Source organism: Mytilus edulis, chromosome 11, assembly GCF_963676685.1.
Source record: "Mytilus edulis chromosome 11, xbMytEdul2.2, whole genome shotgun sequence".
Lineage (NCBI taxonomy): Eukaryota > Metazoa > Mollusca > Bivalvia > Mytilida > Mytilidae > Mytilus > Mytilus edulis.
Genome location: NC_092354.1, coordinates 71,065,891 through 71,089,438, shown reverse-complemented (window position 1 = coordinate 71,089,438; position 23,548 = coordinate 71,065,891). Strand labels below are relative to the sequence as shown.

General features: G+C 31.6%; 2 protein-coding genes across 2 annotated transcripts; one reads left to right on the top strand and one right to left on the bottom strand.

Annotated features, from left to right (window-relative positions):
• Window positions 1-6,274: 6,274 nt before the first annotated feature.
• Window positions 6,275-11,975, top strand: LOC139494555 (IgGFc-binding protein-like). The gene is made up of 6 exons (XM_071282716.1): window positions 6,275-6,374; window positions 7,769-8,716; window positions 8,749-8,999; window positions 9,601-9,688; window positions 10,850-10,981; window positions 11,773-11,975. The coding sequence occupies exons 1-6, from the start codon at window positions 6,275-6,277 to the stop codon at window positions 11,973-11,975; spliced, it is 1,722 nt and encodes a 573-aa protein (XP_071138817.1).
• A 10,570-nt stretch (window positions 11,976-22,545) lies between these two features.
• LOC139494554 (small proline-rich protein 3-like) lies at window positions 22,546-23,046 on the bottom strand. Its single transcript, XM_071282714.1, has one exon. It carries the CDS (start codon window positions 23,044-23,046, stop codon window positions 22,546-22,548), a length of 501 nt encoding a protein of 166 aa, XP_071138815.1.
• Between the last annotated feature and the right edge of the window lie 502 nt (window positions 23,047-23,548).

Below are 23,548 nucleotides of genomic sequence, written 5' to 3'. Positions count from 1 at the left end.
CTTTACCGGTAAGCTTTTAAAATATACGATCAAATTATCTTTACCAAATATCAGCTATAAAGATAGACTTCTTACAGCTTAAAATAAGTAAAAAAAACCATCGCCAAAATGATTGATTGGTTGATGAAGGTTTGGTTGCTTTTCGTTAGCTGATTGCAAACATAACATGTAGGTTAAGGTCGGAAATCACTGATAATTGAATAAGGTTCTGAAATAGTATTTGACAGGGATGAATGTAGCGCGCAGATAGCACATATTTGCATTTAAAATTCCCTTTCAAAGCAGTCATGCTTGTGAAATATCACATTTTTGTGGGCCCTTTATACATGTTATAGCTTGCTGTTCAGTATTTGCCGAGACTCCATGTTAATAAAGACCGTACTTTGACCTATAATTGGTTACTTTTATAAATTGTTCCTCATTAGCAGTCATCCCACATCTTCCTATCTCTTTGTAATGAATCACATATTGCAGAGGAGATAGTAGCTTCTGCTTCACTACTGATGTTGTCGTCTTGCATAGCTAGAAATTAGTAGTACTTTTTCTAATCAATATTCATAATATGTAAACGAGAATTGTACCATGTGGTTATAGCAGTGGCTTGATATTATAAGAACTAAACACGGCCGATATTTCAAGTTGCCCGCCACAGAATCCTTGTTTATAATCACTCTGATATTTCAAGCGGACAAAGTCAAAACAATGAACGCGACTTTAGTGAATTTTTCGTGTTTTCGTAGGTTTATTCTTCTTGAAATAGGGCTATTTTAACTTTAAGTGGGAACCTAGAGTCCAACGAATACACATACAAGGTTTGGACTTGCTTATTCTCTGGAAATTAAAGTTTCATGTCTCATCCGCTTTTTGTAATGACAGTGTAAATCAATGTTCAACACAAAGCCTGCAAATTTAATGTTTAAGCCATTTTATACTGCAATGTTAAAAGCCTTTGGCTATGATTTGTAAGTAGCCCAGGAACCTTGATTTTTGCAAAGACTGTCATTATTTTTCGTTTAAATGGTGGATAATGTACTAGTAGTGTATATTTATTTTTTCTCCCGAAACCTGTTTATCACTTAAATTAAAGTTAAAACAGACATTTTTTAAAATTCCCTATCATTTCAATATTTTTTTTGTGACCCGTATCCGATTTCTTTAGTATAATTTACAAAAAAAACCAAAGTGGCGTTAATTTCTGGATATGGGTTACTCACGTTAAAAATTGGTGAAAAGTGGCTTTCGTTTATCTCACAATAGAGCATTCTTACAAATTCACGAAAGTTAAGAACGAACGTAAAGGGAGCATGTACTTCATTTCCCCAATAACAGTTAAAAGAGTCTTTGTTTTATCCAGTAAAAAATCATTCTTTTCTAAATCAAGTTTATTTTCAATGATAATAATATCGCAAATAATACACGATTTTAATATAATCAAACAGAGAAAAATAGTGTCAAATACACTTACGTCCGATATGTTAATTACGTAAACAACGAGTACACACATTTCCGCGGGATTTTTTTAAGCACGAGTTTCACGATTCACATTTCAAAGGCGACACTATTGAAGTAGTTAAAGTCTTAATTTAACGACAAGCTTCACATTTATTTTTATTTTGTATAGTACACTTTCAGCAAATTGTCAAAGTGGAATATCGAGATTTGTTAAAAAATTATGCTACAACGTTTTTAAAAAGTAATGTTGAATAAATCTAGAAAAAAACCCAGATTTTGTACAAAAAGAAAATAAATCTAAAACTTTGCACCGTATATATTGTGGATCTTATAATGACGATTTAACAGTACACATGTTTGGAAGATAGACGCGAAGTTGTCACCAGTGGCTAATATTTCATGAATGTTCAGGACTATAGGCAAAACGCAATTATACGCTAAAATAACCATTTCATTGCTCCGGTGTATCATTTATACACATTAAGGGAGGCAATGAATATTACCAGGGGAGAGGCGCCTATGAATCAAAAGTTATTAAACGAGCACCAGTATGAGACATAGTATGAAGATCATCTTTTTTCCTTCATTTTCATTTTATTTTTTTGAGCGTTGCAAATTTTGAATCAAGGAAGTATCTGTGTTTTGATTTTTTTGATTTTGCTGTAAGGGAGGAAGACAATGTACTTACTTTGATATTTTCTTAGGTTAAATAGTGCAATATTGAAATATTGAAGAGTGGGGAGGGCCGGTTTTTTGTCTTTTAGAGACATTTTCCCCGTCTGACTACTCTATAATTAGGATATTTTGTACTGTTATCTCCTCCGACCTGGTGGTATCATAAGTTAACTTATCGTAAGTCCCGAAATCCTAAACATATCTCAAGAAAAATCAAATTTAATAAGTGTCGTTGCATGTAGGATAATATTACGAAGTTCCACGACTATTATTTGAATATGTCAAATTAAAGGATCCCTAAAACGAGTCTTACGTATGATTCGTCAAGCATACGTACCTTTCGTCAATTTGTAAGAAAGCTCTAATAAGAAGATATCCGTTGTCATATAATATACAGAATTTAAAACAGGAATGTAATAAAAATAATTATAACGTTCAATTAAGCTATCGACTCTTATCAATATGTTATATAAGGCAGAAGAAGTATACCCTGTTCGAAAGTCATAAACCGATTGACAGAAAACAAATCCGGGTTACAAACTAAAACCGTGGAAAACACATCAATTGTAAGAGGATGAGCTGCAACAAAAAAAAGACAATGAAACACACACACAAACTATAAGATAAGAACTGTCAGTTTTCTGACTTGGTACAGCACATTTAAGAAAAATGGCGGTTTGAACCTGGTTTTGTGGCTGGCCAAACCTCGCGAATACCATACATGTACTTTCAAATAATATTATTTACTTCGATTTTAGATATTTTGTGTTCTGGATTTGCAAGATTCAGTCCAACCCGATGACAGATTTGCAAATGCACATATAACGATGACATGATATAAACATGTAACCTCGATGACTTCATGTCATCAGAGGAAGAGAGAGCGACAAACTCATGTCATAAACAGAGGTATAAAAAATTCATTAATCTCAAATATTAATTTCAAGACTAAATTTATTCACATATGTTTATCTACTGTCAAATGATAACTTCAATTGACTTAAAACTGTTTGTATAACATCTCATTCAGGATTTTATCTTAAAACTTTAGTAGAAGTTAAGAGCCATAGATAAGGGTTTTTAAACTGTCAATTGACATACGGATAATATAGTGAGCGTGGTTCTTGATCTTAGTGATTTTTCTATACAGTATATTTACATTGACAAATATGTATATATTTAACACTTGATTTTATCATGGTAAATATTAAAACAGTTTGACCTATTATCTGATGTAAAAGCCTTTTACAGAACTTAAGTATTTAGCTGTGATTGGTGCACTGGGATTTCTTTCTTTTCTTTGGTTTCGATTGAATCACGATGTCTGTATGGAAATCATGTTATTTTTTGTTTTCAATTAAAAAGGCATTATAAGACTTGATGAGTCTTTTGTGGACGAAACGCGCGTCTGGCGTGTAAAATTATAATCCTGATACCTTTGATAACTTATTACAAGGTTCATGCTGGCTGTTATTTTATGGATCAACGTAGACGCAGTGGACAGGCAATTATTTCGACAATCATCCGCTTCTTCATTATTGTTAATGATGTTCATTGTGCTCTCTTTTGGAAGAGTTTTATTTAAATAGATACATCAAGTTTAGTAAGAAACTTTTCCCTTGAGACAACTTAAATTTGAAAATATAAATCGAAAAACCTCCCATTCTTTTAAATACAAATTAAAAAATACCAAATTACACCAGATTATTTGGATGAATCTATTTCTCTAATGACTTATATGCTATTTGTAGACAATCTGTATCGCTGAAAAGCAAACATAGCTGTCTTTTATATCTAACTACCACAAACACGTTTTTAAAAAGTAATGTTGAATAAATCTAGAAAAAAAAACAGATTTTGTACAAAAAGAAAATAAATCTAAAACTTTGCACCGTATATATTGTGGATCTTATAATGACGATTTAACAGTACACATGTTTGGAAGATAGACGCGAAGTTGTCACCAGTGGCTAATATTTCATGAATGTTCAGGACTATAGGCAAAACGCAATTATACGCTAAAATAACCGTTTCATTGCTCCGGTGTATCATTTATACACATTAAGGGAGGCAATGAATATTACCAGGGGAGAGGCGCCTATGAATCAAAAGTTATTAAACGAGCACCAGTATGAGACATAGTATGAAGATCATCTTTTTTCCTTCATTTTCATTTTATTTTTTTGAGCGTTGCAAATTTTGAATCAAGGAAGTATCTGTGTTTTGATTTTTTTGATTTTGCTGTAAGGGAGGAAGACAATGTACTTACTTTGATATTTTCTTAGGTTAAATAGTGCAATATTGAAATATTGAAGAGTGGGGAGGGCCGGTTTTTTGTCTTTTAGAGACATTTTCCCCGTCTGACTACTCTATAATTAGGATATTTTGTACTGTTATCTCCTCCGACCTGGTGGTATCATAAGTTAACTTATCGTAAGTCCCGAAATCCTAAACATATCTCAAGAAAAATCAAATTTAATAAGTGTCGTTGCATGTAGGATAATATTACGAAGTTCCACGACTATTATTTGAATATGTCAAATTAAAGGATCCCTAAAACGAGTCTTACGTATGATTCGTCAAGCATACGTACCTTTCGTCAATTTGTAAGAAAGCTCTAATAAGAAGATATCCGTTGTCATATAATATACAGAATTTAAAACAGGAATGTAATAAAAATAATTATAACGTTCAATTAAGCTATCGACTCTTATCAATATGTTATATAAGGCAGAAGAAGTATACCCTGTTCGAAAGTCATAAACCGATTGACAGAAAACAAATCCGGGTTACAAACTAAAACCGTGGAAAACACATCAACTGTAAGAGGATGAGCTGCAACAAAAAAAAAGACAATGAAACACACACAGAAACAAACTATAAGATAAGAACTGTCAGTTTTCTGACTTGGTACAGCACATTTAAGAAAAATGGCGGTTTGAACCTGGTTTTGTGGCTGGCCAAACCTCGCGAATACCATACATGTACTTTCAAATAATATTATTTACTTCGATTTTAGATATTTTGTGTTCTGGATTTGCAAGATTCAGTCCAACCCGATGACAGATTTGCAAATGCACATATAACGATGACATGATATAAACATGTAACCTCGATGACTTCATGTCATCAGAGGAAGAGAGAGCGACAAACTCATGTCATAAACAGAGGTATAAAAAATTCATTGATCTCAAATATTAATTTCAAGACTAAATTTATTTACATATGTTTATCTACTGTCAAATGATAACTTCAATTGACTTAAAACTGTTTGTATAACATCTCATTCAGGATTTTATCTTAAAACTTTAGTAGAAGTTAAGAGCCATAGATAAGGGTTTTTAAACTGTCAATTGACATACGGATAATATAGTGAGCGTGGTTCTTGATCTTAGTGATTTTTCTATACAGTATATTTACATTGACAAATATGTATATATTTAACACTTGATTTTATCATGGTAAATATTAAAACAGTTTGACCTATTATCTGATGTAAAAGCCTTTTACAGAACTTAAGTATTTAGCTGTGATTGGTGCACTGGGATTTCTTTCTTTTCTTTGGTTTCGATTGAATCACGATGTCTGTATGGAAATCATGTTATTTTTTGTTTTCAATTAAAAAGGCATTATAAGACTTGATGAGTCTTTTGTGGACGAAACGCGCGTCTGGCGTGTAAAATTATAATCCTGATACCTTTGATAACTTATTACAAGGTTCATGCTGGCTGTTATTTTATGGATCAACGTAGACGCAGTGGACAGGCAATTATTTCGACAATCATCCGCTTCTTCATTATTGTTAATGATGTTCATTGTGCTCTCTTTTGGAAGAGTTTTATTTAAATAGATACATCAAGTTTAGTAAGAAACTTTTCCCTTGAGACAACTTAAATTTGAAAATATAAATCGAAAAACCTCCCATTCTTTTAAATACAAATTAAAAAATACCAAATTACACCATATTATTTGGATGAATCTATTTCTCTAATGACTTATATGCTATTTGTAGACAATCTGTATCGCTGAAAAGCAACATAGCTGTCTTTTATATCTAACTACCACAAACATGGTCATTTGTTGGTGACGTCATGTATGGAATTCAATAGAACAATAGAACGCAAGACATGTTAACTTCATACTTAAAATGACCAACAAAGAACAAAGATCATATGTACCACACGTTGATTATACAAAGGCTAAACAATCAGTATGGTCATGTATAAATACGTTTAATTTAGAGAAAAGTATATGCATTACCCCAAATGGACCTGCAGGCATCAATTTCACAATTTGATACAGATGTGCACATTTGAACCAAATTGTATTCACAGGCTAAAAATTTGACCGAATGTGACACACACACACAACAGTACGGGTATCACAAGCAGAATATTTTCTTCTTCCGGGGCACCTGAAATCGACACCAATTGTGAATGAGATTCGTGTAGCTTGGTTTATAATGATTTATGTTGTATTTGTGTATTTTTGTTTGTCTATTTGTCTTTTTTTCTCTTTTGTAGCTACATATATGGCGTTGTATGTTCATTTTCGACATATGAGTTGAATGTCCAACTTATATCTGACGCACCTCTTTTAAACATTATTATCTGTTGTACATTGCAACGATTTGATCTTATGCCACACAGTGCGAGTATGATAGGGCAGATATTAATCTCAACTAACAATGGATAAAATTCATTTAAGACAATATATGGCATTGTACTATAGGAATGTTCAACAAGGAAGAACTTAGATGTTTCGTACTGATTTGATCTTTCCTTTTCAATACCCATGATTTATTATAGTTTTTACCATTTTTATTTGATAAGCTTATTTACTTTCGAAACGCTTTCCTGTATCAAAAACATATATAAAGATCACTGTGCAAGTTTTTTTTAAATTTCAAGCCGATAATGATACAGTATCTTTATTTGGGGATTTTATTTCTCATAGGCTGTTTGCAATTGCCATATATTGTCTGCAATGAAGGTAAACATTTTTAGCTATTTGTAAAACTAATAAGGAATTTGTTTACACTAACAAAAAGATATAAGATATTATTATGAAAGCGCACTTGGGATTCACATCAATTGTAAATTACCTTAAAAGTTTATAAAAGACACAAAGATTTTAAACTATTAAGTAATTTTCAGTCTAAATCGCTGTGTGAAATTCAGTACTAATTAACTCACCTACAGTCATAAAAGTTAAATACCTCTATTAAAATCACAAAATAAACAGTACTAATTAACTCACCTACAGTCATATAGTGTTAGAAAAGATAAATACCTCTATTAAAATCACAAAATAAACAGGTCTGTAATAAGACAGACTCTCATATTTAAATGGGGATATTAATGTTTGTTATGGATTTTTAGTACCGTACTCATGAATAGAGTTTTATGTGATTTATAGAAACTATCTCGAATCTACTGTTCATATTTCTAAAAAAATTGATTTGTAATAGCTTTGACTTTTTATGTATCTTTCTTTATCTAAGTATTTACACATAGTATTTTGTAACATGGAATTTATTGAGAAATATCTACCAAAACCGAATAATCTACATTATTGTTGCTTTTTGGCTAGGCAAAATATATTTAATATGAAAATCGATTCTCATTATTTTTTTTTGCAGGAAAGGATAATAAAGGCAAGCATTTTATATTTGGTTTTATGTATAACCCTGGCGGTCCGGTACAGGAAGTCTTCATCACTACCGACTGTTCCTGTACAGTTAACGTCAATGTTTCAACACCTCTCTTTGATCCCAATTTCTTTCAAACGTTCAGGCTTTCAAAGCATCACGTATCTAAAGTAACATTTAGTTCTAGCATTCAGGAAGGTCCAGGAACTTTATTGGGCAATAAGGGAATTGAAATAAAATCGGATGAAGAAATAACTGTATATGGCGTTAATAGAGCACACGCTACAGCAGATGCTTATACCGTCTTCCCCCTCGATACGCTTGGTGATGAATATTATGTTATAACATGGGCGAATAAAGCACAGTTTATGATTATTGCAACGGCAGAAAATACAGTCGTGAAAATTGTTATTGCTAATGGGACAAACGTTGTGTATAATAGTATAACATATACTGCAGGAATGATATTGAATATCACTTTGAATATGTATCAAACATTCCATGTGTATGGAGGACCTGACTATACCGGGACAAAAATCCTTTCTAACAAACCCATAACTGTCATTAGTGGTGCATCATGTACCACAATAGGAGTAGGTGGCTGCGATCACCTTTCTTCTCAAATGACACCAGTTGAAACATTTGGAAGTACATTTGTCACTTTCAAAATGGCAAATTGTAATACGCCAGTACATTTTAAAATTGTAGTGAGTGAGAATAATACAGATGTTAATATAACAGGAGAAGCCACTGTAACTTTGTTTAATTCAGGTGACAGATATTCATTTCAAATTACCGATAATTCTTCTAAAATAGTTACTAGCAACAAGCCAATTGCTGTTGCATTTTTTTCTGAAGGTGGTTGTGGACAGCCAACCGGTGATCCGGCGATGGTTTTATTGCAACCTACACAACAATTTGCTGCCGATTATACGTTTACAACGATCGATAACCCAACAAACCAATTTAAGGACGCTCTAACAATTGTCGTTCCCGAATCAAAAAAGGAGGCCTTTTATTGGATGGTAGGAACCTTTCAGCAACTTGGAGAAGGATTGATGGGAGCAATGATTTGCGTATAACAGATATCAATATCACTAAAGGAGCCCATTCTATTTATCACGTTAATCCCATTGTCACATTTCTAGCAGTCTCAACGGGATTAGCAAATGCAAATGGATATGCGTATTCCTCGGGACAACGCTTAGCACCAATAAATGGTGTAAGTCTTAAGAAGTATCGCTGTACCTTACAAATATTTCCTCTTATGAAGATAATAAAAAAGAAAAACATTTTACAAAATAAATAATCATTCAATATTCTACAAAGTTATTGCATGTAAACAATTCAACGATAAGTCAATTCAATTTTAACTATTTCTTCGCATAGATATGTTTTTATATCATATTTCATTTCCCGAAAACATTCATCGTTCACGTGCTTCACATAGTAACGTCGCATATGAATGATTATGCATCTGGAATTTTTTTTATATTACTGGTAAAATTCAAACCAGAAAGTCCCTAATCAAATAGAAAAACCAAAAGTTCAAACACATAAAACGAATGAACATCAACTGTCAGATTCCTCAATTGGTACAGGCCCTTTCTTTTTCAGAGCATTTATACTTGTAGCACACACAAACTATTTACCTGTATAAGAAATGAATTTTTCTTTAATATTATTTTACTATCATCCATCAGGCAGTCATACATATTTGAATAGATAATCTTTAAAAATTATATTCAATTACATAATCTGTCTGCCTTTTATATGCATACAGTTCAATAAATTTGATCTAATTTATAAAGGATATATTTTAGAACTGTACACTAACTATTACTGTACCAGGTGATATAATCGACAATGACTGTGATGGTTTAATAGACGAAGAACTCCAAGACGGTATAGGTAATTGAAATTTTATCTTTTCAATCATACTCACAATATTGTACACTTAATATGACAAGTACACTTAAGAAATAATAAAGTAACATCACACCTCAAACTACTTCAATAGTGATTTAAAATTATTGCTTAAACTACAGTTCTCACAGTACAGTGAGAAATAATATAATTCTACATACGAACTATAATGTATGTGGCTGATGGTAATGCTAACGCCTCGTATTTTCTTACCATGAACACATAGATTTTTTACAGCTTTTAGAAAAGATAATTTAGATTAACAAACCCGAAAACTATATACTCCTAACAATTTCACAGCTTTATTGGGGGCGTTGTTTCCTTAATTAAAAACGGTTATTTTTAATTATGATATCAAAATGTAAAATTGATTGATAGTATGATTCAGAAAATACCAAATCGATATTCAAATCGAACTGACGTTCTGTTAATCAATTTTAGTACAATCTGTTTTGTTTATACTAACGAGTAAAGAAACGCAATTATGTGACGACAAACCAGACCCCGGAAAAACTAATGTGTAATACTGTGCATATAACGATAACCATGAATCAATTTACCCAATTATTGTTCTTACAAACCTACAAGTCCTAAAACGTTCTGACAATAAATTTACCATAGGACATTATAAAAAGTTCCATGCTTTGTAAGCAAATATTTTTTGAAACTGCTGACTACAAATAAATAGTAAATAACACAGATAATTTTTCTACAAAATTAGAACACTGTTGGAGAATATATGCGTATATGCGCCTTTTCGGATGCAATGAGTCGATAATGCGATTTTCGGACAATAACAATGATGTTTATCATTGGTAAATTAACCAACAATTTATTTCAAAAAAGGTGGAAGCCAAGTGTTGATGTTTTTTAAGTGTGAATCACTTTAAAATAGCAGTCAACTGTGTTTAAAGGAATGTACGGATGTGTTATTCGAAATAATAACTGAAGAATTATTAAAAAAAAAAGAAAGAAACTAAGCAATCTGACAATGAAACACACATTAGTATAGGATTACTGGCACTTACTGACATACTTGCTCTTCACCTTAAATAAATTTATCTTAATTATAAATAATAATTGACACTTTCATGAAAAATTTATTTACGTATTTAATAACAAGTATGATTTCACTGCATTTTAAAGACAATGATGGTGATGGTGAAATTGATGAAGATTTGGCAAAACCTTTTGAAGAATTTAATGCAACCACTACATCTACAACTGCTACGTCTACAACTACATTACCAACACGAACAACACCGTCTTATATAAAAGGTGAGTTTTGTGATATTTAAGATGATTTAAAGATAATATTTTTATTAATCATATGTTTTTATAGCTTGTGACGGGAGAAATGAATGATTGTAATTATTAATTTATTTGAAATCATCTAGATCGCTAGACTATCCATTATATTTGGTTGAATTTTGTATTTGATAAAAAAAAATCAAAACACAAACCCTATTTGCCTCAGTAACAAAGTCCAGAGAACGGCAGTATTAATAAAATAGTCCGTCTGGATGTTGGCGTTTTTGTTGGTTGCACATCAGTATTTCTATTGTACCAGGATTGTCCTTATATAGATTATTTGTTTCCCTTAGTACGGATTTGTTTTCGCTTAATCGATTTATGACTACTAAGTATTGGGCAGTGGTGTAACACTGTCCTTTTATTTAAAATTTTGCTATAGAAAAGAATTCAATCTCAAGTTTATAACTTAGAACTCGAAATTTACAAATGTCAGCCAAAAGCATGTATGTGTTTTGTATCTATGAAGTTCGATTTTTTTTCAAAGCATGTTACGTTCTGTTGTTTAGATAATTCATGATGCAAGACATGGCATTTTGATTGTTGTGAATAAATGACTACATATTCGTTTTAATACATTTAAATACATTATACTAGTGTCTTTTTATTTTATTGTTCAATATTTCCAATTGTTAAGAAACATTTCACTTTAAAAAAAAGAGTTCTAATTTAACAAATATGTTATAATGATATTATTGTCATGTATGTTGTGTCTTTGATTCAGTTTTAATAGTACATATCTTTGTGATTTTTTACAGAGATCGTTGGCGATAATTTGAGTACAGATATGGTAATTGCTGGTGTTTTAAGTTCACTGTTTGCACTTAGCTGTTTTAGTACTGTGGTGTATTTCTTAAAAAGAAAACTTAAAGGCAAAAACGGACAGGTTGAAGACGTTTTCTCATCTATATCATCAAACAACATTCCACCAGTGCACAATACTGTTCCGAATAAAGCTTAACATAATATATTTTAGCTGCGAACATCATTTGTGTAAAGTATTAAAAGAAATGTCTAAAAAAGAGCTTTGCCACTATTTTTCTGTAAAAGTCATGTTAACCTGTTTGACAAACGTATAAAACGTCTTCTACTCTATGGTTCTGACATATGGGGATTTATCATTCGAGTTTCCTTTTTTATGGGCATATCAACACAATTTCATGTTTAAAAAGAATAATTAATATAATACTTAACAACGAGGAATATTCAATCGAAAAGTCCCTAATAAAATGGCAGAATCAACTGACAAAATAAATCAAACGAATTGACAACAACGGTCATATTCCTAACTTGGTAGAGGCATTTTCAAATGTGGAAATTGGTGGATTGGTGGTCTTAAAATTGCCCTACATGTGATGTTTGAAATTTTGAATTCTCCATGCTCTTCAACTTTGAACTTGATTGGCTTCATAGATATTTTGATTTGAGCGTCACTGATGAGTCTTATGTAGACGAAACGCACGTCTGGCGTATAAAATTATAATCCTCGTATCTTTTGATAACTATTTAACGGCATTAGAAGATCAATTCAATCACACATGATCCTCAAGTGTAGACACCTCTACAAAACATTGAATGACTGACTACATAATAACATAATCTTTTACATCTGGAAAGTATTTTGGTAACCTAAACGACAAATATATTTTTACATACCGTAAATTAAGAATAGTACATCATAAACTGCCAATCTAAATTAGGAGGTAAAACAACGACGAGGATTATGTAATTAAACCTTTTCATCTCTTCTTTCCCTCTCCGTGTATATCTTGCACATCAAGTTTCATCATACTTCAACATTTCACCCAAAATAAAGGTTCAAACACAGCCCGTTCCATTTAGCCTATTCGTATTCACACCACTCCAGTTATGTAGCTGGATCCCTCCAAAATGGAAGAACAATATGTTCGATCGAATAGATATTCTCTCTAGTGATAATTTCGTATATATTAATCAAATGCAAATCCCTGATGAATATACATAAAATATACAACATGTCAGTGCTTTTTATGAGAATGTTCGAAACGTTTAGTTGCTACATACTACTCTACTATATTTCCTCAATTAGTGAAATACTTTTCATCCTTCTTAAAAGAAAAAAAGGTAACGAGTCAGTATTTCTATCAGTTTTTTTTTTTTTTTTTAACTTTTTTCATGGCAGGAATATGAATCTGAAATTGTCATCATAGAACTTTCCCTTTTTATGTAGCATAAGTCTAGCTGTATACTTTTAGTTATATGAAATTCATGACTTCGTTGGAAAATGACTGCTGCTCACAATAACGCTATAAAACTAAGAAGTTTAAGTGGTGAAGTTGAAATAATGCCATTATGAGTTAGTTGACTGTTTTGGAATATCCATTCCACAGATGTCGTAAAGGTTTTTCGTTTGACCGTTTATCTTTGATCATAGCATTGTGTGTTTATTTTCAACTGTTTAAAAACCTTTGGTATATTTTCCTCTCTTTTCGAATATAGAAATTAAATCGTTTTCCCCTTGAAATTAATCCTTCTGAAAAAATGAGTTTGTTCTTATATTGAATATCTCACCACTGTCTCAGGTCTTAGGTTTTGGAGGTTTGGCGCGTTCAAAACCAAAATATCAAATATCAAACGATCGGATAACAACTGTCATATTCCTGACTTGGCAAAGGCATTTTCAAATGTAGAAAATCGAAGATTTGACCTGATTTTATAGCGCTATACCTCACAACTATATGCCAGTCGCATCAAAATGTTTTCAATATAAAAAAAGGAGGTGTGGTATGATTACCAATGAGAAAATTTTCTACTAAAATTGAAAACATAAAAAATTGGTGCACACTGAATAACGCGCGTATTTAACAGTATGCACCACTTTTTTTTATGTTATTTAGAATAGACAGAAAAAAATATTACAGTCATTTCTTATAATTTAATTCTAAATTCCATTTTAAACCGTAGAAAACCATGAAAAAACGTTGATGACGTCACGGTCACATGACTAAATTATGTCTATGTCTCAAAATTGATTTGATATATCTCAACTTGTACGGTTCTCTCGTTTATGTAACAACGTATTCGATTTTAGGGAGAAATTTGTGTTATTTGTGAAAAAATATTCAGTGGGGTATTCGATATCACAAATCAATCAAAGAGGGACGAAAGATACCAAAGGGACAGTCAAACTCGTAAATCTAAAACAAACTGACAACGCCATGGCTAAAAATGAAAAAGACAAACAGAAAAACAATAGTACATATGACACAAAACGTTTGCTAAATGTTATCATTGGTACAAGGACACCATTCGTAAATGTAGTTCAAAATGCAGGCATCTTATACGTGAAGGTATTTTACATCCATTTGTTATGGTAATGTGCTTTTCAAAGCACAAAAAATGTCGACATTAAATCTAACAAAATATTTAATCATACTTATTTAGAAGGGATATAGTTAACACATGGTTAAGATACTTTTTGTCAGGTCATTAAAGATTGAAAATCTTTTTAGTTTTTATATTGATTGATTTATAGGGTACACATGTATTTGTGTCGGAAATAAAAAGATTTTGTTATAAAACCAGATGTTGTCATGATACGGGTTATGTTCTCCTAATATATATTTTATGGTATAATTCGAAACCCCTAGCAGGAAGGATTTTTTTAGATATTCATATGATGAAGATATAATCTTTCGATCAGTTTAAACGAGGTCTGGAGCTGGCATGTCAATAACTGCTAATTGCCCCTTGTTCATTTATGTATAAATGTCGTTTTGTTTAGTCTACTGCATTTTTGCCTCTGTTCTTTGTTTGGTATTTTTTTATTTTTAGTTTCTTGTGGATAATTCGTTGTTTATTGGGAAGTTCATTATTACTGAACTAGTATAATTTTTTTGAATTTCTGACTGCATTGGAGACCAATTTTTGACATTCGAATGTTATCTGTTCTTTGGTCGGGGTGTTGTCTCTTTGACATGTTCCTCATTTCTATTATAAGTTTATTCATATTATCTTGAAACCATATGTCTGAAAATTAGTAATAAAAATTCTCCGAATAAAAGATATACACGGAACAATGGGGGTTCATGGTATCACTCAGAAGTTTCAGTGACATTTCTAGTAGTTTCAACATGACTTGCTCATTTCATATTGCTTTTTAACGGGTCATCGTTAAGTACAAATCTATGGTGTGGTTTGAACATGTTGAATATAGACCTTCAATCACTGATTCTAAACCAAACAAATGCTCTATATTTTTTTAATAAGTTTATAAACACATTTAAAACTAATCCAAAGTATTAGATACAACATATTTCAAAGTCTAACATAAAATAAATATTCTAAACATGTACAGCAATCCTATATAAAAACTGGTAACAAATATGAATATGCAATATAAAACGAAAATATCTAATGACAATTAAAAGTTATGAAATAATAATAACATGCATACTCAAAACATAATTAATTTTGTAATACACTTTAGATAATGTCAATGGATTTGATATCGCTAGAGACATTGCTGTTATAAACTAATATGATAGTTAATCTTTTTCTATAATCCGAAAAGTAATTTGCATTCTTTAGGTTTCATGCTACAGTTCCAAATCTCCCTGATCAACGATTTGATACTTCAATGAGCAAATGTATACAGAAACTATTTGCCATGGTTTGGGGAGTCAACAAATGTCTGGCATTTTGTGTACATCTGATTAAAATGTATTCATTAATCATCTATTTTGGCTATCCAATAATCAAATAAAAGCTACAAAATTCAGATTTCAGAAATGTACTAATATACTACGTGACATTACCGATAATGAATGTAATTGATTTACAGACTAATGTTGAATTTAAGATAGGAACGGCAGTTTAAACTTCATTCAAGATAAACTTACTTTTAAAGTTGACTTCTATAGTGGTGAATTAAGTATCAAGCACTTATGAAAAGAATACTTAATAACTTTAAAAGAAGTATTACGCTTGAAATTAAATTACGTATTTACGAAACGTTAATACTTGTCTTCAATAAAAGGTTTTACGTCATAAACTAATAACTAAATCCTATTGAAGATCAAATCTAAAGATCTGCAAAAAAGTTGCCGTAAATCAATTTAAAAAAATTAAACTGTGAAATAAGTAATACACAATTGGTCGCAAACTTTCATATCTTCATGATCTTTCCTCATTAATTGTCGTTTAAACGTGACATGCATTTTGCAAGTGCAATTTAAAAATTTTAAGTCATAAATTGTACAAATTAATTTCGAGATTTTTTTTTCATTTTTGTAGAAACACCTATTGTTCGTAACATAACATTGTTTGTAACGTTCATTTGATTGCATCACGCGACAAATTTGCAATCTCTTCCTCCGCCAAACCTTTTTCTTGCAATATAAATTTGTCTTGCAATTTGTTTTGCAAGATATCGAAAAGTTGTCGATACCCAAATTTAGGCCCCTAATATTCAATATTTGTCGTTTGTTAATGTGTTACACATTTATTTTTGTTAATTTTTTGTACATAAATTAGTCCGTAAGTTTCTCGTTTTAATTGATTTACATTTGTGATTTTGAAGTCCTTTATAGCTTTATATGCTGTATGGGCTTTGCTCATTTTTGAAATTCGTACGTTGACCTGTAGCTGCTAATTTCTGTGTCATTGTAGTATCATGTACGGAGTTGTCTCCTTGCCTATCATACCATATCTTCTTTTTTATATATAAATACGGATTTAGTGTTAATAAAACATGTAAAATTTACTCATAAAATTTGTTTAACATTTTTTAAATCAAGGAATGTATCTCCCTCATGCAAAACTCTGATTCCTTGACCGAGTTTGATTGAACATTTTTTGTTCCTTTTTGTTTTATATCTACACATTATTTGAATTATTCTTATTCTGAATAAGCCTTGCATTTCCAAGCACTTTGGTCCCCAGCATCACTAAAGCGACAATAATTGTCCAAATGCGAATATCGTACAGAAAAAAAGTTAGCATGTTTTTGAAACACTTTTGAATTCTGCTTTTTTATTCCTAAAACAGGATTTTTTTTTATTATAAGAGAGATTTGTTTTCTAGTAAGTATATATCATGCATAACGAAAAAAACCCGCAAATTTCTTTTTCACATTTCCAATAAATCCTCAGAAATGTTTGGCTGATTTGTATCAAAGCGAACCGGTGGAATCTTAAGGAAGTTATCTACCTTTACCAAAAAAATGCGTTGTAATGATTTTTTAACTTATAAACTGTCAGCAGTACAAACCATGGATCTTTTCGTTTAAGGTCATTTGGTGCTAGCTGTAAAATGAGGTCCAGCTCAGAGGCCAAAATTATGTTTTCAATGTTTTACCTTTGCTTGGCTATGCATTTTCTCCGACACCTTTAAAGTTAGACATAAAAGAACGTGTATAAGACTTTTTATTGCAAGGAAAACCCATGAAATAGCTAACAAAAGGTACCAGCTGTAAAATTTAATACACTAGACGTGCGTTTCGTCCACATAAGACTAACCAGTGACGCTCAGATGAAAAAAAATCCAAAGACAAGTACAAATTTGAAGAGAACTGAAGACCAAAAGGTCTAAAAATTTGTGACCAATACGACTAAAGTGTTCTGCCTGGGATAAAAAAACTGTTGTTATTTCAAAGAAAATGGGAATTTAAAGGCAAATCATACATACTTTTTTATAACGATTTTTTTTTTATAGTATTTGAAAAAAAAGTTACAAACTTGTATGTCCATGTTTTACTATTGCGTAGGAAACAAATCGTGGGCAACCTGGACAGGAGTAATGTCATATTCCAATTTCTCTCATTCCTTTGTGAATTAACTTTTTTTTTATAAAGACTGAGAAAAGATGTTTTTAGACGCATATAACTTACCTGGTTTTTTTTTATATAAAGACTATAGCGTTATTAAATGGTTGTTTCTGTATTAGTCCTGTTATAGGTTCGAAGTAAGCTGTATTGGACCCGAGACTAGAGGAGTCTAGGGCCAATACAGTGAATAAAGAATCTATAACAGGGCCAATATAGAAACAGCCAGTTCATAACAATTTTATCAAATGACTATATATATGTCCCGTATTAGTGCCATTAGCCAATACGGCCTTTTCCATATTGGACCTGGTTTTTTTTCGTTTCAAAACTTTAAGACGTTAGAGAACATTGCACATCATTTAACCTGTTTATTTAATGATTTAAAATTTAAGAATATAATACTTAGTCTAATGTTTGTATGCATTAAGATACTTTCAAAGTTAAGTAATGGCGTAAGAAAAATGAAAACCGGAAGTGATAGTCCCGTATTAGTCCATGTGCCAATACGGCTTTTTTGATGCTTTTTTCAGTGGTGGTCCTGTTTTTTTCAATATTAAATCTTGATTTGTATCGACAGTGGAACGTTTTCAGTATTGCACATGTTGATTTATTCGTATTACGGCTTATTTGATCATATCATTTGATAATGGTATATTATATTTATTTAATGAATATAACTAATGATCACTAACTCTTGAATATAAAAATATCATTACTTATGTTAACTAGGCCGGGATAAGGTACCAGTAATCGATGTTTTAAACTAACAACTGTACATAGTAGGGTGCCCAGTATCGAAAAAGACATCTAGCTAACGAGTTTAAGTTAACGGACAACACATGGCTATATTTATATGCAAACTATTGGAAAATCATTATATCTTCATGAATGTCGTTGTATGCTACCGTGGTCACGTTTTTCAAAATTTTGTGGTTTCTTAGGTGACCCCAAAATACCTCCTCATACAGGCCATCTTCAAAACGAAAAATAGAATTATTGTTTTCTGTGTTATTTGTTCAAATGATACTTGTCATTTAGCTTTACAATTAAATTTATCATATAACGAAAGTTGAAAAGATTTATATACTTTAAGTATAAGTATTTCATGTAAGACTGTTTTTTTAGCTGAAGTTTACTACATTTTTAACGAAAGAAAATTAATTGCGTATTACTTTCACGGGATTTTTACTCTGATAACATCAATAAGACATAGTTCATATGTGTACTAAATATCTTTCGTGTAATGTTTATCAATGAGAAGAAAATAGCAATTTAAAACACAAATTTAGTGATAATTCTGCCTTGATTCAAACACGTCTTTTCTCGTGCCGTTATCATTTACTAGGACAATTGTCAATAACTTCATTTTTTCTTTTTTACTTTTTTTTACTTGTTGTATGGTCGATTTGTATGTTTTGAATAGTCCAATTAGTTTTAATATCGTTGTTTTGTTTTAGGAAATATTTTTTTTGTTGGTTTTTATAACTTTGATTGTTTTTTTGAATATATAGTTTTGTTTTAATTGTAATATACAAATCAAATCATTCGGTCACGTTTCAGAACCGGAATATGGCAGACATTCACAGTCCTATTGAACTATGCCCATCAAGCCCTAAAAGATGTAGGAATAAAATACAATACAGTGTGTTATATCTTAGGGTACTGAATTGCTAATTAATATGCGAGGAATTAGCGTAAACAAAAGCTTTATCGGGCTCTGGGACCGGAGCACGAAAAGATCATGTATATTTTAGTATATTGCATCTTGCAACATGACGGGTGCCACATGTGGAGCAGGATCTACTTACCTTTCAGGAGCACCTGAGATCACCCCTAGTTTTTGGTGGGGTTCGTATTGCTTATTGTTTAGTTAGTTATTATGTTGTGTCATGTGTACTATTGTTTGTCTGTTTGTCTTTTTCATTTTAAGCCATGGCGTTGTCAGTTTATTTTCGATTTGTAAGTCTGACTGACCCTCTGGTATCTTTCGTCCCTTTTTTTCGTACGGATGATTACAAAATATTGTACCACCATTTTTGCTTACACAGGCAGACATAACTGCAGTTATTTTAAAGCTGAATCAAGTTCTTGTTCGTCTGTAAAAGTGTTTCAGGTCATAAAGAGAAGGTCGTCAAATTCCTGACTAGAAATTTGTTTTGAGTCAGTGAGAACCAGCTGATTTTATTAAGATTTCTTGTCGAATAAATTATTCAGCATCATGGTAGATCATCAGTTATTCTGATACATGAGGAAGTCATTTATCTAGCTAGCACTTTGAAGGACCCTTCATCTGATCAGAAGGACTATTTAAAAATTATATTATACCCCCGATAACGTAGATGCATGCTTGCATTATTTTACATGCCATTCATGTAGACAAAGAGTTCGGTGTGAAAGGCATCAAGGGTACGTGGTAGGATAATAATAATGTCACAAGATACAAATGTTCTTATCTTATTCGTTCATTACTTCCCCTCCATGCAGCATACGCATGAGCATTGGTTTCTAACAGGCACTTTAACTTGCACACACGATTTACCCCGCTAAATACCTGTCCACGAAACATGTAAGTATCGCGTTTGCCATCTGTAACATTCTACCAGCCGCACATGTTTTAAGATGATGCAATACAATGTCATCCCTGTTAAGCACACTGTTTTTAAGTCTTGAGGGACAATACAACTGATTTCACCGATTTGTCAAACCTTTTTTAATTGTGACATCAATAAATATATAGATATAGCTCGGGATCTTGTTGTTCGTTGAATAATCTCAAGTCAAAACTCCAAATAGATTATTGTGACCTAAACAAATTGAGCGTTATATTGGCTAAATTGTCTGTTCTATGGTCGGGTTGTTGTCTCTTTGATACATTCCTCATTTCCATTCCCAAATTTACAATTTGAAAAATCCCCCTTGTCAAACTTTCCTTGTGGATTTACTTTTAACAATATATATATAATACTCCAGACATAAATTTGATGTCCCAAATAGCAAAACTACCCTACATTTGCCTATTCAGTTCGGATGAAAAAAGAAGAATGACTTGTTCCAGTCTATCTTGAAGGACAGATGTCATATGAATTTCTGCACGATTTAGTTTGCATTTGCTTCGAACAAAATGTATCATGTACAAATTAATGCCCATGTCAGGCAAATGACATACATCTGTCAAAATGTAAATACTCCTTTGGTTGCAGTTAGAAACTCTGATGACCACCAAGATGAAGATGTATAAAATTTCATTTTTCTGTTTGTGCCTTATGAATCTTTGTTAGCTATCGGATGAAAATTAAGCAGTCAATAATCCTTTCTAAACAATAAATATAACATCTTCTCAATTTTGAAATCGTGGGAAATGTAGTAATCTATCTAGTGAGGAAAGATATGTAAAAAAAAAACAACAAAAATAAAAATGTTATATGGTCTCTGACCTTGACGTGGTTGGTGGGCTTTAACTACAGGAGACCATAGAACGTAGAAGGTAATACTAGCTTCGATCATAATTTTTTATTTGCATTTGTCCTTTTTTTTTAGTGTTTTCCAATGCTGTTGTCAGCTTGTCTTCATTTTCATGTCTTCCAGTTTTAAATGTCCCTTTGGTTTCCCATGCCTTTTGCAATTGTTTGTAAAATACATTGGTGCTGTACTAATTCCTCTACCTTATCAAATTTTTGGAATACTTGTAAATGTTATAGCCAATTGTTGTTCATTTAGTCATCTGCATATGTAGGATGAGGTGTTTTACCTGTTTCTAATAGACGTTTAGTTTTAACTTTAACCCCCCTTTTTTTTCCGTTTGCATCAATTTTTTCTTCTGTAAAGCAAAGCTACACACAGAGCTTTATATTCAACCGAGTTTGACGTTAATGTTACATAAATTTCGAAACAAATCATATATATATATACTCTTTCAAACCCAATAACAGAAATTTGATATTTACCTAGAAATTGACTAACACCTTACTATCAAAAGACGTGAAAAACATATTTCGTTTTCGACAAATTATTAAAGTTAAGATCTTAAAAATATCTTGAGATCTTTCTTGTAATGAATTGAATAAAAAAAATTCAAATTTAGAAATTGAAATAGGTCAAGGTCACTGTTATTTAACAGCTGTTTGAAAATTTCAAATTTACACCCTATATGCAAAAAAAAGTCATTTTTGGCGATAAAAATTTAAAATAAGTTCTAAATGTCGATACAAATGATATTTTTCTATAGATAAGTTGTTTTTATTGTGCTCCAAACGCATATATGTATGAATGTGTTCTCAACTAAAATTTGTAATTCTCATATGCTTAAAGAGAATTTTTTGACAATTTTTGAATTTTTAAGGTTAAATTATGTTGTATTCTACTAAATTTTTCAATGTCCAGAGAAAATGTTACGGCCATGTTCCATATTCGGAATATTTCTACTATACTGCATTTGTTTAAGTATCAACATATGCTCATTTTACCAAAAATCATACTGATTCATTTATTTCTATGAATAGTAGATGCTACATAATGAATTTTATTGGATCTTAAAGATTATGAATGCTCTCTCGATTATATTAATAACTTTTGTAGTTGTGAAATTGTTTTGTATAAAAAGCACTTCTTATTTCTGTACATAGCATATTTCAAAAAAGTGTCTGCGGATAATGAAGAAAAAGATAAAAATTGCATCTTCACCTTTGATAGATGCTGATGTATTTCTTTTAATTTCATATTGAATACCTCAACGTTTGGATGCTGGCTTCCAATTATTTATAGATTCTGGCATCCCAACATATCCGGAAACTGACATCCCAACATATCTGGATGCTGGCATCCCAAAATATCCGGATGCTGGCATCCCAATATATCCGAATGCTAGCATCCAAATATATCCGGATGCTGGCATCCCAAAATATCCGGATGCTGGCATCCCAAAATATCCGGATGCTGGCATCCCAAAATATTCGGATGCTGGCATCCAAAAATGTCTGGATGCTGGTATTCCAAAATATCGGGATGCTGGCATCTCAATATATCTGGATGCTGGCATCCGAAAATATCTGGATGCTGGCATCCCAAAATATCGGGATGCTGGCATCCCAAAATATCGGGATGCTGGCATCTCAATATATCGGGATGCTGGTATCCCAATATATCTAGATGCTGACATACCAAAATATCCGGATGCTGGCTTCTCAAAATATAGGGATTCTGGCATCTCAACCTTGCAAACATTTTTCATTATGACATACGAATTTAAATGCTGCTTCCTAATCAATTGAATTTTAGTATTAATCCACCAATATAACACCCAGTACATTTCCTAAGGTTTTGATGTGTGTTGAATGCATATGAAAACAAATAACATGATCAAGTAAACATGAAAAAAAAGCTACTGATGAATGCCGGGAAGATTATATTTTTTGTCTTTGTTCATGTCCAGTGGCCAGTTTAATGCATATTGAGAATGTGACATCATAGGTCAGAGTGTGAAATGTATACTTGACCAACAAACTGAGTCTGAATTGTATAGTGCTAGTTGACCATGTGAATGCTGATGTCAACAATTTGATATTTATAAAACTATGTCAATGTACTACCGGTAAGTTTCCAATAATTAGCCAATTTTAATGTTATTTTTCTGAATTTGATTACCATTATGTAAGACATGATGTATACATGTTATTGACTATTGTGGTCTCGAGACAATACATTTATATATGATGACATCAGGACTACAATTT